At 43.0% G+C, this 18392-nt stretch overlaps 1 protein-coding gene across 2 annotated transcripts in view; it reads right to left on the reverse strand.

Annotated features, from left to right (window-relative positions):
• The window catches only part of LOC128748015 (rho GTPase-activating protein 26-like), a 43782-nt gene that overhangs the window by 19171 nt on the left and 6219 nt on the right, over positions 1–18392 (reverse strand). The window contains exons 1-4 of one of the 2 annotated variants that reach the window (XM_053846373.1): positions 4980–5262; positions 1233–1328; positions 182–243; positions 43–114 (exon numbers count right to left, since the gene is read on the reverse strand). In XM_053846373.1, the coding sequence (XP_053702348.1) occupies positions 43–114; positions 182–184 (75 nt within the window). In that variant the 5' untranslated portion in view covers positions 185–243; positions 1233–1328; positions 4980–5262. Of the gene's footprint in view, positions 1–42; positions 115–181; positions 244–1232; positions 1329–4979; positions 5263–18392 lie in introns of those variants that run through there. The other variant, XM_053846372.1, reaches the window with a different exon arrangement.

Here is an 18392-nt window from a genome sequence, read left to right on the forward strand (position 1 = left end):
GTAAGAATGAAAAGCCCGTGTTTTGTGAGAGGCCTTCTTCACCTTGGCAGCGCTGATCTGCTCCTTTCTGAAACGCTCCAGAGGCATGATCAGGACGTCGTTGGCGTTTTCGATCTAGGGACACAAGAGGAGCACGTTGGAGCTGATGCTGAAGCTCAGCCAGGCGGGATTGGAGACTCACCATCCGCGTCCGCTCGTCCTCCAAATTCTGTAGAACAGCTGCAAACTCTTGGAGGGACTTGGCTAAAGACCAGACAAAAGACTTAGTGTTTCCAGTGAAAACAAAAACGTCACCTTCAGAACAGGACAAACAACCTTGACGTCTCTCTTTTCAGTGGAACTGCTTAAATATCTTCTCGGATGACCTAATGAGGACTCGCCGAAGAGAGGTGGAAGCCATCATAACGCTCATGGGTTTCAGAGGAGAGTCTACTTCCAATGGAATATTGATGGCATCAGCAAAGGGAAATCTCAAATAACACCGCATCAGCAGGACGGATATGTGTTCCTCATCAGAACAATCTTCCTATATGAGAACATCCGGCGAGGCAACACTTCCATCGACCTGACCACTCGATAGAGGCATTTAAAAAGATGAGCAAACAGACATAGCCATAAATATTCAGCCACTGTGGCTCACGAGCTTAGGTTTCTTTTCCAAAGCTGTCGTCAATGAACTTTGTATGAATGTCATCTAAACAGACTAGTTAGCAGCAAGCTGTGCAGGAAAGATACGGAGGGACAGTTAAACAACGGGTGGGTGGGTGGGTGGGCGGAGCAGCAGAGAGGGTGCGGCGGTCACTGCTGCGTGTTGCACAGCAGGCTGTTTGGAGAGAGGCCAGAACCAGTCGAGGAAAAACATAATGCAAGTCAGATTCTGGTCCGAACGAATTGATAAGAACAACTTTCCATGAGTCAAATGAAATACAGGTACTATGTACTTAGCACTATTCAAAGTCAGGGACATTCATTTGACCTCCAATATTCCACTGCATTAACCACTGGCTAAGACGCAATGGCACACACCATGTTGAGACAAAAATCTGGGTGTCTTAACTTTGGTTGCTGCACCTGCGACCTGACCTCAGACAAGTGGTGAAAACTGATACGCGGATTTAGCAACATATTATAATTATTACATTCTACAGCAATGTTTATTCCAAAATACCAGAGTTGACTTTTCAAAAATGTAAATATTTCCAGGACTTGTTTCTGAAATATTCCCAGCTCACCTATGCAGATCTCGTCGTCCGTCTCTGCGTCGCCGATACATTGGAATTTGAAGTCATTGAGAGAGTCGGCGAACTTCCTCTTGGCTGTTGAAAGACCTGCAACAACAATGAGAGAAGAGAACATTGAAGATCAGAAGTTAATATAAAGTAACCTGATTGCTAAATCCTAGAAAAAGGGCATTTAAATTGTGTCAAGAGAAAAAGTATGGTTGCAAAAAATGAGATGAATAACTGATCATAACCAGAAAATGTAGAATACAAAAAGATATTCAAGTCAAAATTTGAAAAGTAGAGTAGAGGTTTTTATTTTCATGCTCATTTCTCTGGGACAAACTTTGACAGGATCTTATCTCTCATCTAAAAACTGTCTGCCACCAGCAGAAAGTGAAGACCTGCTCCAGCTCTCCTCCACATGAGCCGGTCGAATATGAAGCCAAATGTTTCTAAGAGTCTATTTGGACGGCGTTCCGCTTCAGCTGCCAAACCATAAAGACGTTTGAGTCCAACAAGCCGGACTCACATCAATGTCTCTCTCCGAGGATGTCATCCATCACTGAATCATAGTGGCTCTGAAGCATCAAAATTAAAAATGAGAGATGGGACCACACACACAGTTCACAGCGCACAGATATAAATCTGACAGGAGAAGAAAGAAAACAGTTCCACTGGTTAAAAATAGACTTTTCCACTGCATCTCCAGACGTTCCATGGATGGTCTGGACAACAGCAGAAGCTTTTGAACGTGACTCAGCCGCGTGTTCTCTTGACAGCACGCACGGTGCGTCTGCCACGAGTGGGCCGCTCTAACATCATGACAGCAGAAGGCCTCCTCCTCCTCCCTCTGATCTTAAATATTCACTTTCACTCCAGCTGTCTTGTTACGTACAGCCCGCTCCTGACGGCTGCTCTCAACACCTGCGTAGGGAAGAAGGCCTCTTTCTTCACACTGCTCACTGCTGCGCTCCATGGGTCCTCCTCTATAAACATTACAACCACCAGGAGCAAGGCGCTAGTGAAAGTGGCGATTATGAGGAACTCCTCTGAAGACTGACAGAGAACGTAACATTAGAAGGGGAAACGCCAGGTTCATGTTTTATTTAAAGGACTGTTTTTTTTGTTTCGTTTTTCTTTTTCCAAGAAATAAGGTTTTGGTGTGGAGGAATTTTACATATTTATTTCTAATGCAATGTTCATAAACATGTATAAAAATGAAGCAGTTTTTTTCCACTATAGTCAGAACTTATTATTTATTGTATTATATTATTATTGTTATATTACCATTCATAGTCTCAGTAAACAAAACTTGAAACTGCTCCAGTGGATGTGGTTCAGATGTTAGAGGAAATTCAACAAACTGGCTTGTTCACATTGTTGTTCTCACCTTGGGTTTGAAGCCAAAAATATTCCCACACCAACCAGAGTTGTGGCAGTTGGCTTCGTAGTCATGTTTCTTTCTCACTTTGTTCCCACAAAGATACAGTAGCTCTGAGCTCATGTTTGCTAGACGACTGTAAGATGACCGAGAAGAGGGTTCACTCCGTTCATGCCGCTGCAGCATAAATGTTACCGGCGAGGCGTCTGACAGTGTGGACAGAGTGAACCCTCCTGTTAGCGGGTGAAGACGGCTAGTAAGTAGTTAGAGAAAAACAAATGAAACAAACAAAAATATATGTACGAGGAGGCCCAAGTGACCAACTTAATTTATAGTTACTGCACGATTAATGAGTATGAGTATGATAATGGAGCCAATCCAAATAAATGCGGCAAATCTAGAAAGAAAAACTAATAAAAGATTTTTCTTTGCTGTATTTAGTAGCAAAAAATGTACAAGACATATTCAATTGCAGAAAACCTATTTTGGAGGAAAAAAATCGAATCATGCATACAAAAATTATACTTCGGAGAAGAAAAAGAGGTCAACTAAAAAGACATAACAGAAAGACAAAAAAAACTTTACCATAAAAAAACATATTTAACAGAAAAGACTATCGCGCTTAAAAGAGCATTGATATATTGTACATAGAAGTGTAATTTGTATTGTAGACATAAGCTACAGTGGGACTGAATCACTCTCTGAAAGGTTTTGAGATTCACATTGACTACAGTGAACTGCAGTTTTAGTACTTGCACAAAGCATTAAAGAAGATAAACAGACGAACAATAGCTTGAAAGGGAAGGGAACCTTGCCGCTGCCTCTTCATGCCAGGCATCTTAAAAACTACTGCTGCAAGATCATCACCTCACACGACCGTTAGAGCGCCAACACGGACAGTTACAAGTTCATCTACACAAACACACGCCGCTGCCTCTCACTTTCTACATACAATCAAAACCACATTGTTGGCTGGTGTCGTTGGTGGGACCGAACAACGGAGCAAAGTGAAACCATGCGGCGAAAATACGCAGAATGTACACAAATCCTGAAACATCTCTTTACCATTTATGGAAGCGACTCAAGAGCAGTTTCTCAGGTTGTGCAACACAAGAGAGCTGAAATGCAGACACCATGAATACATGTATTTGAAGTGAGACATTTTCCCGGAGGACATTTAAGGTCACGATTTTAACAATCAATATGAGCTCAGTTATTTTACTCCACAAAACAAAATTGAATTTATTTATAAAATAATATATGGACGTACGAAAATGTTTATCATTTAACACAGCGCAAGGTTCATATTCACTTTCCACTGCAGCTTTCCTAAACACCACACAGACAGGAATGTAGCAGTACCAGGTACCAGTGCCAGGCAATTTCAAGTGGGAAGAAATGTAAGCAACTAATCACACAATAACACAAAGACAATAAGCTACTCAAGAAGAGTCTTCCAGCACAATGGTGGAGCTGCATGGCACAACTGGCGTGGCTCAGAGCGAAGAATGCAACTGTGTGATATCAACAGGAAATCTGACAGTGACTCTGCAGCAGCTTTGTCCCACAGACATGTGAATGCAACACTATTCATCCAGTGGCACAAACACATGCATGCACACTATTCAACTGCGAGGACAATGGCAGATTTCAGTTCTTCTCGGGCGACTCCTGACATGACCCTGACTCTGACCAGCAGGAGGAATCTCAGCGATAAGAGGGGAGACGCTGCAGTCCACGAAAGTTTGCTGCGACGCCTCCAGTAGGGCCTGGTGGCGGAACAATTATCCCACTGTGGGAACGGGACAAACCCTGCTGTGTTATTTTTGGAGTCAATTTCAATTTGCATAATTTAGCAAACAATTTTTTTCTGACGAAAAAAATATTATCTGATTATCCGGAAGCAAGAATCGTAGAAACACCAAAAGATTATGAAGTGAAACTGTATTAAAAATAAATATGGAATTTATTTATTTATTTTGAATGTATTAAAAATATTTTTGAAAATAAAAAGGCACTGCAGTAAAAGTTTTAGCTGCCCCCAAAACAAGAGAGATACAGAAATGCTGACAGTTATAACAGTATAATAGATCTTTTGTTTGAGTGCATATTCCACCAAAAATGCAGGATCTGTTGAGCCTCATTGTCTGTTCTTGTCGATCACACTTATTCGGCAACAAACCGAAATGATGAAAACTTTCCGTTTCCACCACACGCTCACGCTGACCTCAAGAGAACAGGAAACTCTCGCGGCAACCTTCAGCCACGGACGCAGGAAAAGTGTGAAAGCAAGTGAAACAGCAAGGACGTGGCAGCGTTTCAATAGTTGCCATGGAGACAGTGGGCAGAGGGGGAAATAAGAGGTCAAAGTTCACCTTCCGTCTGTCAATTCTGCTCAGTCAGCATGTAGCGCAGTGAGCGCGGCAGCTCAACAGCCGTGGGATCACGGCCCCGGTGATGCAGCGACTAGTGATTAAGGTCTGCGTCTTATGATTTTGCATCATAACTGGAGAGCAGGAGGGACATCCAGTAGTTTGCCATCAAAGCGGGATTAAGATTAACAGGGAAATTCAGTCTTTGATGGTGATGTCACTAAGGTAGTGACCCATCACGGGCAACACTAGTTGAACATTACTTTTCATATAAAGTACTATATTTCATATAATATTTTGGATATTGTATGTATAACATTGTCATGTGTTGTGTACAGAGCATGTTACGAACACAATTGACAATAGATAGATAGATAGATAGATAGATAGATAGATAGATAGATAGATAGATAGATAGATAGATAGATGGATAGATAGATGGATAGATACATAGATAGATAGAAAAGGCAACAAATGAATTTACAAAACCAAATTACAATCATTCAGAAAGACCATAAAGGTGTGACAACAATTTTTGCTGAAACGGCTGGTGTTTTATGGAGCCACAAACGGAAACCAGAAACATCTGAGTTGGACTTTGAAGCAATAACATAAGAAAGCAAGCAAGGCAAAGACATCCAGAGAAGAAAACAGCCCTGCGTCATTTCATCACCTGACCAGGGTTAAACTGGCTGCACCATCGAAAACCATGTCATCAGGACAAACTGCTGCCAAGTCGTTGAAACAAGAAGAACAAGGAAGGTCACGCACAGATTTCAGCTCGTGCACCAGCACATGCTGCAGCTCATGAATAAAAGCGCTGAATCGAGCAAAAGTCAAGTCCCTGGATGGATATAAACCAGTTAGAAATACTGAGAAATGCAATGGAAAAGTGAACGTCTCCAGGTGTTTAGTTTTTTTAAAATGTTTCACAGATAAATCTGTCCAATCAAGTCACATATAAAAAAGTGGAGTGGATGTTGTGAATAGCAGCGCAAAAGTAAACAACACCTAACCGTGGCGACACACACAACAGAGGGACACGTGACAACCTGAAACACACACACTCTTTGTCAGCAGAAGGCTTTGATCACATCCAAAAGAGTGTGAAGAAAACATCTCTGTTTCTTTTCACTATCCAATCTTCAACTACACGAGGGGTCTGTCACTTACTCGTGTCAATCGCTGCCTCCGTGAACTTTTTATTCCCCCACACACCAGATCTTTTAGCGACACACACACCCCATTATCTTCATTCCTGTGTAATGGGAGTTCAACTGCCCATCCCACAGAAGAGTCTCGAGGAAGGAATTCCAGACAGGAAGCGCAGAGACGCAGGGAGGCAGGAGCGGAACAGAGAAAAGGACCAGGGTGTGGAAGACTCAATCAGATTTTCACTGGGGATATTTTTATACTGTCAGATAGCATCGATATGTAGTCCAGTATTAATAGAAGACTGTGATAGAAGACTGGGCACTGTCACTGCCCAGAAGACAGTGGAGATGGTCATAGACTTTCAGGAGAGTAACAGCTCCTCCGTCCCCTCTCATGTTGGCTGGTTTACCTATTCCTATTGTGGACTCCTTCTGCTTCCTGGGAACCACCATCACTGAGGACCTCAAATGGGAGCCAACCATCAGGTCCCTCATCAGGAAGGCCCAGCAGAGAATGTTCTTTCTGAGTCAGCTACGGAAACTACGACTCCCGACGAAGTTGCTGGTGGAGTTCTACATGGCCATCATCCAGTCCATCCTAACCTCCTCTATCACTGGTACAACAGCGCCACCTCCAGGGACAAGAGCCGACTGCAGCGCATCGTACGTTCTGCTGAGAAGGTGATGGGTTGCAACCTGCCACCTCTTCAGGACCTGTATGTCTCCAGGACCCAGAGACGTGCAGGTCGGATCAGAGCCGACCCTTCTCACCCTGGACATGGACTGTTTGTTCCTCTTCCCTCTGGCAGGAGGCTACGGTCCATCCAGACCAGAACCTCCCGTCACAGGAACAGCTTCTTCCCCTCGGCCATCAGACTGTTAAATTCGTGAACAGCCTTGTTGTTATGTTATTCCATTTATTTTATTTTATTTTATTTGTTCTTTGTTGCACTTTATTCCAAGACACTTTCCTACTCAGTGGGCTCCCCACTGACCATGGCAATAAATCTGATTCTGATTCTGATTTATTGAAAATATTAATTTGCCTGCTTATGATTCTGTAGACACTCAAAATGAGTCCTTATGTTGTGGACAGATGTAGAGGTCCAAACAATACTTTGGAATGAAAAATTTGGACCCAGTTCCATGAATCAAACTACTGTTGATAAGAGTGGCAAATTTCCCTTCTGTGGGGGAGAGAGGGAGAAGCTGTGGAAAGTGAAAGTGAACCTCGTAAAAAATCCCAATAATGGCATCACATAAAAGACTAAATCTGATTGGATGTTGTAGAAAATCCAAATCTGACTTGGGATATCCATCTGTGTTTTATGGCATCAACGATGAATGTGTGATCTTTGTGGTATTTATGACTTGATTCCAAAAGCGAAGAATCAGTTGTGAATGAAGAGTGAAACACTGATTCATGCTGTCAAACGGTGGGTAACCACAGGTCAAATCTGTATCCAGGGCGAGTTGACTTTGTCAGGAGGAACTTGGTGGAGGATATAATTGACTGGAACAGATGGACATTATGTGTGCGGCTCGGGGAGGAAAAGAAAGAAACACTGTACATCACTGAGCCGTTCTCCTTCCTCTTGTCCCGGGCCAAATAGTTCTGGTATCCTAGCAACAGACAATAGAAGCCAGGCGAGTACCACAAGAGACATCGAACTTTACCATACGCCTCAATCTATGCTTAAATATGACGGCGTCATGATTCGCTCTCGACAAGTCCTCTTCATGTTTTCTAACTTTTCAGCTCAGTCAAACCGCTGACCCCGTTTGCCCTCCCTCTTTTATCCTCTTCCACCCCCTTCCACTTCTTTCTCTGCCACGCCTGCTGCTGACACAGCGAACACACACACACACACACACACACACACACAACAACAGAGGTTTTCCCTTTTGCTCTTTTACAAAAAGAGTGTCTGTAGGGTGAAATCATCCCGCGCGCACCCGCCAGCGGTCTCTGGAAAAATCCGCAGCAGGAATGCAGGCGGGAGATCTCGACTGGTGTCCAAGTGGACGACACCAAAACCAGAAAAGCCCAGACCTGGTTGGAAAGCTGACCCTTGCAGAGCGGCGGAGCAGAGAGGGGGGTTGGAAATATCAGTAATCTAGGAGATCAAACTATAGTTTAATATTCACTGAGAAGATTTTGGTCTGTTTATTTAATAAGAAACTGCACTTCATCCAAAGCATATTTAGAATCAGTTTACTGAAAAATTATGACTATTTTTTAAGTTATTATTTTCATTATTATGTAACTTCATATAACCATTGAAAAAAGTAATTTGTGTTTGTAAGAAAAAAATCATGAATAAGAGACAGGGACAACAATGGTATGAAAAAAGTAAAAGAAAAAAGAAAAAATTAAAAAGTAAAAAAGAGGAACATGGGTGAAGGTGGGTGCCTTGCCCTGTGTAGGTAGGATATGCTTCAGCCTTCAGCATCAGAAAAAGCAGTAAGAAATGTAGGAATAAAAGCAGAATGTTGGTCTTTCACTTATCGAAACCACAGCTGAAGGAAATAGCTTGTAAAAACACAAAGAGTAAACAAAAGAATGCAGGACCTGAACACACTTAAACTTCACAGCGATTCCTGGCAACCCTGATTTAGGAGGGAGCCGGAGTGTCGTCTTCACAACAGGAAATGTCAGAGAATATATGGCCTTCCTCTAAGTCTGAGTTGACAGCAAGTGCAGAGATGGCAGCATGAGCGGAACACATGCACACACACCCGTACACACATGAATGGAGGAGGGGAAGCTTCATATGGGTGAGCTGAGACACAAGCAAGAAACGCAAACCATTTCACAGAGTGGTTTTCCTTCTGTTGGAGGTCTGGAAAGACCAGTGGTAACCAGTGATACTGAACGTTCCACAAAAAACAGCAAGATATATCAACGCAGAAATGAATAAATGACAAGGTTCCAAACTGTATCTTGGGACAATATCATTCTCGCTCCTTCTATTTGTGAGCATGAAAGTACAGAGTATATTGTAGGAGTGATGATAGAGAACGGAGAGGGTGGAAACCACACTAACCAGATTAGTGCCAGGCTCCAAATAGCATCGTCCACTTCCTTCTCTTCTACCAACACGAACCTGACCTCTGTTCACGACACAGACACACTCAGCCTCTGCTGTTAAATGGATAGATAACAGTATTCGAGGCCTCAATGAAGTGGCACGACCTGAAATGCATCACCAAATCTTCCAAACACAGAACCTGCTTCAGGAGCAACTGCGGAAAACACAAAAAAAGAAGTCTCATATTTTGCATCTTCTAAGTAGATGCCACATCTATTACTGTGTATCGAACCAACAGTACGTCATGAGGAAAACACAATAATATTCAACAATAATGAGTCCGACGTTGGTGTGCTTCAATTTGGGGCCTTTGCGGCAAAAACTCAAAACTCAATTCAAAAACATTCCTACTACATTCATGAAGAAGAAAGAGAAGAGTGTGATGCATCACCTTACAGTGAGCAAAGCAGAACATGAAATGAAAATATGAAATAGAAAAACATTTGCCGAATGCAGCCACTATTCTGTCAAACGACTGAAAAACATTTAAATTTGATGTGAGACGTCGCAGGTGAATCTCTAGAGACTGCGCTGTGTCCATGAAATATTTACATACTGTAGCGGGACTAAGAGAGCACTGCATTTATGAAAGTTTCCACTCCAGACGTTTTCAAAAGTTTCAGATTCAGGTGGCTAACAAACGCTGCACCTGACTCCAAAACGGTGACAGATTTGGTCGTTTCCGTCAAGTGCTGGTGCTTTATTTGAAGGTGCTTCCCTGCGCGTTGTTGTGATCGGCAATGACAGGTAGTGATCGGCATTCACCGATCACGCCGATATCGGCCGATAATACCATTTTATTGAGATAATCCCAGTTAAAGTACATACATTTTATTTAAAGATCATTGTCGCTGACGTGACTGCTAGTTTTGAGAATCATGTTTTCATTTCATTCAGACATGTACGCGACCAAGTTGAGCTCAAGTTGAGATCTGCATGGAGAGATTCAATTAAGATACAGAATCTGAGCGAGATGAATTTGGCGAGTGTCCAAAACCAAACTGGCTCCATCCAAACACTACCTCACACGCCCAAGGAAATATACAAGACAAATATTTTCTGTCATGAAGCCAACGCTGATGATTACCGGTTTACATCATGGGAAACTTCAACAACCGAGGCAAACTGTATGAACTCCTTCCAGGATTGAATCACTTCTGATCGCGCCTTAAGAACTGTGTAACGCAAACGACATGTTCGGAAGAAGAACCCCAGAGATGCCTTTTCAATTCGACATGGTAACTGTGATCAGATACCGGAGCGATATCTGAGCACAGTAGAACTCAACAGCGGCTCTTCAAATTGGCTTGTTCTATGCATTCTCATGGCACTGACAGCAAAACTCAGTACAGTGACATTAAATCAGCATCTTCTGCATGCAAACAATTGACATTTACAATGTTATGGTTTACAGCTGCAACAATCTTGTGCAGTAAAACGTGTAATCAAGTCAGATGTTTAACTTGAAATGTATTTTTAAAACATAATTGTACACTGTTTATACTGAGTTCTTAGAATAAAGAGTGAAGTAGAGTTTCACAGTTTTGTATTTTAAGTTAAAGTATTCTGGTTCTATGAAGTCACATTTCCAAAGTGGCATTCTCCCACATGCTCGATGCAGTGTGGGTTTTTGATTCTCCGACCCTGGGAGGTTTCAAACAGGAAGTGTGAGACAAGTCCAGGAAGAGGAAGTAGGGCCCACATCCAGTCAGGAGGTGAAGAGACCAAATACCGACAGAAATACTCAATTAATAGCAGGCATGAAATGTGATACCAAATGAATTTCTTCAGTTCCATAAACGTCATGCTACAACAGAATTATGAAAGGAAATCAGAAGACGCTCATTTATTTGAGAGAATTTCTCTTGGCTTTTGCTCAACACTGGTGCCAAAATGCTTTGCACCAGGATAACTGTGTGTCATTGCTACAGTCATCCTTTCACAAGACAGACAACTTATTTTCTCGACTCCATGTCAAAGGAGCAAGCTTTCAATGGTTGTAAGAGCTCAGACCGGGCCGCTAGCTGGAACTTTAGCTTTGCTAACCACAGCCTTTTTTTCAGATTGCTTGGGTGAGTGTACTTTTGTTATTGTGACACCAGGGTTCCCCCGAAAATTTCACCCGTTGGCGTGTAATTGTGAAGAACCATGTGTTCGCTGTGCCAGATAGCAAGTCAGCTGGATGGATGGATGGATGGATGGATGGATGAACGGACGGATGGATGATGGATGGATGGATGGATGAACGGACGGATGGATGGATGGACGGATGGATGGATGAACGGACGGATGGATGGACAGACGGATGGATGGATGAACGGACGGATGGATGGATGGATGGATGAACGGACGGATGGATGGACAGACGGATGGATGGATGAACGGACGGATGGATGGATGGACGGATGGATGGATGAACGGACGGATGGATGGACAGACGGATGGATGGATGAACGGACGGATGGACAGACGGACGGATGGATGGATGAACGGACGGATGATAGATGGATGGATGGATGGACGGAGACAGACAGACAGAGAGCAAACCAAGCAGCACTGTCAGCCACCATGTTTGCCTCTTACGCGGGAATAGTGCCGTTGGTTTTCTGTGGCGCTCATCAAAGAAATCCACCTTCAAACAGAATCTGGTACGACTTTGATCCATCTCTCAACATGGAATCCAGCCGAACTCATAAACCTGTTTCTCACACCCTCCTATCACTCCCCTCCCTCCTCTAGAAACCCAGAAATATGCATTTCAATTCAGTTCTGTGGCGTCCACCCTTCCACCCCCCCGCACTTCACCCAACCTCCAGGAACAACCAAACACGAAAGCTGTAATCCCCCCTTTTCCCGCGAGCCTTTCCCTCATTAATCCTTCACCCCTGTCTGCAGAAATTCCACCTGGGTCTCAGGGAAATCCAATTCATTACAGTGACTAAAAAGCCAATATACATGTGTCTTCATGCTGTGGTAGTGTGAAGAGATCCAGTGGCGGCGGGGTGGGATCATAAGCAACCATAGTAACAGGTCGAGGCGGTGAGGCAGGTGTTTGTCTCAGCATGTAGCGGTGGTGCCGTCTTGCCGACGCACGCATGTGTGAGAGAGAGCTGACACCTGCTAGCGCCCCGGGCCAGCGATGACACCGATCAGTGTGGCCCTCAAGACCAGCCACGGCTCAGAGCCACGTTCTGAGAACAGGACAGGAGCTTTGTTGCGTGTGCAACCATCAGGGTGTAATTATGATTAAAGCAGGTCCTTGTGCAGTCGGTAACAGGAAAAAAATGTGTATGGAAGTCAAACATCCTGAACGATCAGCCGTCTGTTTGAGGACTGACTCACTGCTCAAGTTGACTCGTGAGTCACAGTCGTGTTTCTCCGCTGAAACATATGGAGCCAAGAACAAACATTGTGTTTTTAATCAAGTTTACACGAGAGAAAACCAGAAAAATGTCCACCAGAGGGTTCTCTGTGCTGAAAAGGTAGTAAACAATTCCAAGTAAGTCATTCTCCTTCTGGATGCAGATTTATAAAGCAAACTGACCAAAAAAAAAAAACCATCGCAATGGACCTCAAACAACAGACATTCAGTTGTCGCACCTTCCTCAAACAAGAACTGCCATTTAAAAATCTAAAAAGAAAAAAAATATGTAAATAAACCAACCAAATGCAAGGCATTTCCTGTATTGACTCAGCATGACACTGAAGTGTTAACAGCTTCAGTGTGCAAGGGGTCAGAGCAGCATGTGATGGTCTGTTGATCACGGATGGCGAATCATATTAAGATGAATGAGTTTCCTTTTGAGTTTGGGTTACAACCATTAGATTTCAATCACCATTAGGTCTGATGCTGCTTCCCTCAGGTGGGAATTGGATCGTCTGGTTTTGACACACACACACATGCACACCATATATATATATATTTATATATATATTTTTTTTTTTTTAATTAATAAATGTTCAATATATATCTTCATGATTAAGTTTTGTCTTTGTAATGTTTTTAATTTTGACAATTATCATTATTATTATTATTATTATTATTATTATTATTATTATTATTATTATTATTATTATTATTATAGTTTGTTTTCCCTTTATGATTACTCATATTTCACATCATCATTTTCAAATACTTTTTATATTATTATTTTGTAATAGAGGGGATATATTGATATATGTATTTTTTTTATTTGGTTACTTGGCATCTGTCAACAAAAAAAAACACACTTAAAAAAATAAATATTTAAATATATATATAAAAAAAAAAAAAAAACAATGAATCTCATGCCTTGAGCACACTGTTCCAAAAATAACTTCCACACTTAATTGTGCTTTGGTCAGCCGTTAATTCAGACACACATGCTCCGGCATTGGAACCAAACCTTGATCTTTTTGAACAATAGATATCCACCTACACACAGATGGGAAAGTATTTAGCCTTCAGAGGGCGTGTTACAAACCCACAAGGTTAGATCGGACCTGGAAATAAGTCTGCTGCCTATTCTTTTTTTCCTCCACAAACAGGATGACATTGTGTATCTGTGGCACATGTCGAGATCATAAAGAAGAGATACGATCACCATCGCTTGTCACATATCCCATAAAGGAGTGTAATAAAATCCAACCCCCCCTCTCCCCCCTCTTTCTTTACAGTAACCCCCCGGGATATTAAAGCAAACGCCTTGTCTTGGCCGTCGGCGCGGCAGCACACGCGGACATCACAATCCAACACGCATCATTAAATGTAATGTAACCTAATAAAACAACACAGAGCAGATTCCCTTCCTCCTCGGAGTGTAATTTCCAGACGACGAGCCAAATATATACTACTTTACCCCCCGTCAATGAAACCGCATATAAAAACAGACCCACTCCCAGTAGATTAACCCAGTAAGCTCCAGTTTTGACAGGATTAACACCAGGACCACCACCCCTCCTGCGTATAATAAAAAAAAAAAACGTGTGCAGACATCAAATCTGTCGGGCCGTGATAAAGAGCAAGAGGAGAGAATAGTAAACGTGGGGATTATATATTCTTAGCAGGGGTTATTTTGGGAGCAGGCGGGACAAAACGGATGGGAGCCGTGAGCAGACTCACACTGCCGTCACTTTCGATGCCAGTTGGCTGCGGTTTGTTTGGGTTGGCGGCGGTGGTGAGGAGTCTTCCCAGCAGCTCACCCCGGCACACGCTTGCACTCCGACACCAGCAGCATAGTTTCAACTCGACATCATGCTGCAAGTTCGTGAAAGGTAGAAGAAGGCAAACACCGCAACAAAAATGATGTTATTTAAGAGGTAGCGTAAGCAACAGCGAGGAAAAATGTGCCAATATTCAAATGTGTACGTGCAGTTAGTGCCATAGCACCATGCGAACCACTCACCAGAGATGGTGTCATAGATAGGGTTATGTGCGGATGGGTCATCCGGAGGCAAGGTGACTATTATGGCAAAGGAAGATGCAATAATAGGTCACATCACGCTTTTCTTTTGTATGTACCAATATTGAATGTGAAAGGTGCACACCCTTTTTTTCCATAACTCTTAAATTGTAGAGAAAAAAATACTCGCTTATCGCTTCAGTCCAGAAGTATTGTGGTATATAACAGGCCATCTGTTTGACTTAATGTAAGAATCGTTCCCCGACATGCATCGTGGCGCTCACAAGCCCGAGCCTTGGCCCCGCCCACACGTCCTCATGCCAGGTAAATATGGTGTTTGAGCGATCCCCTTCATCCAGGGTATTGATGGGATCATTGACTGGTTGCTAAAAACACACTAAATGACATTATTTAGCTTAATATTTCAAAACGGTTCATGGTAAATTCTGTGAAATTTAAGCAGAACTGGCAACCAGATGTATGCCACCTTTAAGTCAGATGTCATGTAGCTCAGAATATAAGCCACTAAATTGAAGAAGGAAATTAGATGCACAGATCCGTAATATACACATCAGTGGTCGCGCCTGCACCTACACTGTGAAGGGAAGAAGGAAGGAGCATTGTGTGTCCCACTCCACACCGGAGGTCAACTGTGCTGCTCCATGGGAAAGTTTTGCAATTCATTAAGTGCACTGCCAACAGGAGGAAATCATTGTGTTCACATGAGCTTTTTCTTTGCTTTCCTGTTTCACCCTCTCACATAAGGGACATGACAGAATGCTACACAACTGCCTGAACGGTCGGGACCAAACTTCCCTCTCCTCCGCGATAAACCGTGTTCGCACTGACTCATCCCAAAGCTTTGATGTGGAAGAAAAGTCGCCACTCTAGCAACATGTGGCGGCATGTGTGCGAAGGTGTGCGTCCTGGGTGTGTTTATGTTTTTTTTCTCCGCCTGATTTGAGCCCCATCTGACGAGTCAAATCACGGAATTCTGCGAATGATCCGGGGGAAATTATCCCAGGAGTCAAGGCGAAGCTTCCCATGGCTGACAGTGATTGTTGTTGCAAGTCAGAGCGGTGGGACCCACTGTGGCCTGAGGTTTTCTTATAGTGGCTCGTAAAGCGTGGCCCCGCCCACTCCCTCTTGAGTTGGTGTCTCATTATCGCACGAGTGAGTGACGGCTCGACGCTGGCGGCCAAGAATCGACTGACAGCCTAAATCTGACTTCAATTTTTAACACGCAGACTTAAAAAAAAAAAGGCTTGATTACTGTCCTCGAGGAACAGCAACAGTCCAATATATACATGGTGTACATGTGAACTTGCCGCTGAGCCAAAAATGTCCGATAAAATGTTTGACGCTGTCATTTTAATGAATTATTATTGCAGCAATGTGAACTGTAACAAAGTTGAAGCCCCCAATTATATAAAAAATAACATACATTCAGTCTCAGTAGATGATCATAAAATGTAATATTCACTGTACGGCCACCATTTAAAAACAGAAGCTGTACTTGTTCTTCCTTATAAAATGGCACTATGCTATTTGAAATGCTGTAGTAACTCGTTCATAATTGGGAGCCATTTTTTCCACCATTCAAAGTAAAAATCATGACCTTGACATGACCTACTAGTCGGTGTTGGCGAAAACTTTACAGTAGAGCAAACAACAAAACAGGCTTGAATCGTGTGTTTCTCACACAGGCGTTGCCATAGCAAAGCATCCTCCGCCGTCACATGAATTACCATGAATTTATAATGTAATAAAATGTCCCGCTATTTTTATATCCAGCGCGCTGCAAAGAACAAGACTCGTCCCTTGATCTACTGTTGCATTTAAAGCCTTTTTTTGTGACACAAGTTGATTGGCCAGTCCAAACAAGTCCATTAAACAATTTGACTTCATCAGTGAGTGCAGTAAAAAGCAGCTTGTTAAAGACGCGTGCGAAGTGCAGCTGTGTGTTTATGAGCCAGCAGGTAAGCCAGAGGAGGAACCGAAGGAGCGCGTCTCAGGTTTCACACCGCCTCCTCTTCCTGCTCTTTGTGATATTAATATTTTAGTTCCACCGATCGAATAGCTGCAGCGCGAGCAAGGCCCGGGCTTGCGCCATACGCTTCAGAGAAGCAGAAATGTGTCGAGTTTGGAATGAGGAAGAAAGTGAGGAGGGCAGCGACTTGACAGTTGAACTGATACAGTTCAAGGACAGTGAGACTTTGTCAAATCACTGGAGAGTGAGAAAGTTCAACTGAATAAATAAATGATATGTTGCACAGTTGACAGTTGTATCACAAGCTGTCTGGCAGCATGTTAAACCAGGTTCTTATCTTAGTAATGTATTATACTGAGTCCAGTTTCATAACAGCAAACTAAATTGTGACCGCAAGAAACTGTCTCACTTGACTCGTGTTCACTGAATATCAAATACTTTCCTCAACACATGATGCCACGCTAGATCAGGCTACATTGTTTCACGCTTCAACATTTCAACAATGTGTTCAAGGTCAAGCATGGCATGAGAACGAGATAAACTTCAACGACCTGCAGACACAAATGTTGCAGCCTCGGATGCTCCGATGAGGATTTCTGCTGCCGATCACCAAGACCGATACCGAACACATGGATTGACAATGAATTTGTAAGAGACCTTCTGTGTACATGATGTGAAAAATGTATCGATTAAATCATTTTAATTCAGACACGCTCTTATATACCTTTTAAAGGAGGGGAAAAAAACAGAAAACCCACCATGCAGAAACTTTTGATTCTTCGTGAGGCGTCGCAGTTTGGTGAAGCTCAAGAGACTTTGCTCTGTCCATGAAACATTTACATACTGGCCGCTTGTAGCGAGACTTTATCAAAGCTTCCACTACGGACATTTTCAAAAGTTTCCGATTCAGGTGGCTAATGAACGCTGCACCCGACTCCAAAACGCCAACGGATTTGTTTATTTCCGTCGCGTAAACGACCAATGTAGCTTGGGGAAATTAATACTTATTTATTGGGCATTTTGCTTAGCATTCTGAATGGCATGCTCGAACCGGCAGGTGATCTAACTGTTAGCTGTGCTAAGCAGTCTCACTTTGAGCCCGGAAAAGTCTCTGTGCTTCGTCATGTGTCGTGCTTTAAATGGCATATTTATTTTGTGGCGCTGAAGCCTTTAAACGTGCTACCCTGCGCAGCATTTTCCCGTGCATGTACTGAAGGATGCAAACTTTACATGGCAGATTGAAAGAACCTCATGAGAACCTTCATCAGAAGCACCGGCTGTCACAGTTGATCAGTCTTTGTAATCGGCAATGACAGGTAGTGATCGGCATTCAGTGATCATGCTGATATCGGCCGCTCATAATCGGTGACCAATCGATCGGAGCATCCGTGGATGCAGGTACTTTCTAAATTCTCCTTAACCGCAGAGCTCTTTGAAATTGAAACAAAACATCCATATAGAGCAGCGTTCTCAACTCCACTCTATAAATAAGTGACCTACAAAAGAGACACAATTCCACAAAAGAATCGCACTTCCCTGCGCAGAAGGACTACTGCTAACATGCCGTCTCAAATGGTTTCCCTCCCGTTCTAGTTTGAGTCTCTCCTGGATGAAAGTGAAATAAAAAAAAACTGCTCATCGCCTTCCTTGAGCTACAGTCAGTGGCGAGCGGAGTAAGATGACTGCGTTTGCGTACATGTGCGAGCTTGTGCGCGCATTCTTGTGTGTGCGTTGGTGTGTCCAACAGTCTGAGCTGACAAAAGCCCTGCAACAATAGCACCAGAGCTGGAGTGAATCGT

This window comes from Synchiropus splendidus, chromosome 17 (assembly GCF_027744825.2).
Source record: "Synchiropus splendidus isolate RoL2022-P1 chromosome 17, RoL_Sspl_1.0, whole genome shotgun sequence".
NCBI classification, from domain to species: Eukaryota; Metazoa; Chordata; class Actinopteri; order Syngnathiformes; family Callionymidae; genus Synchiropus; species Synchiropus splendidus.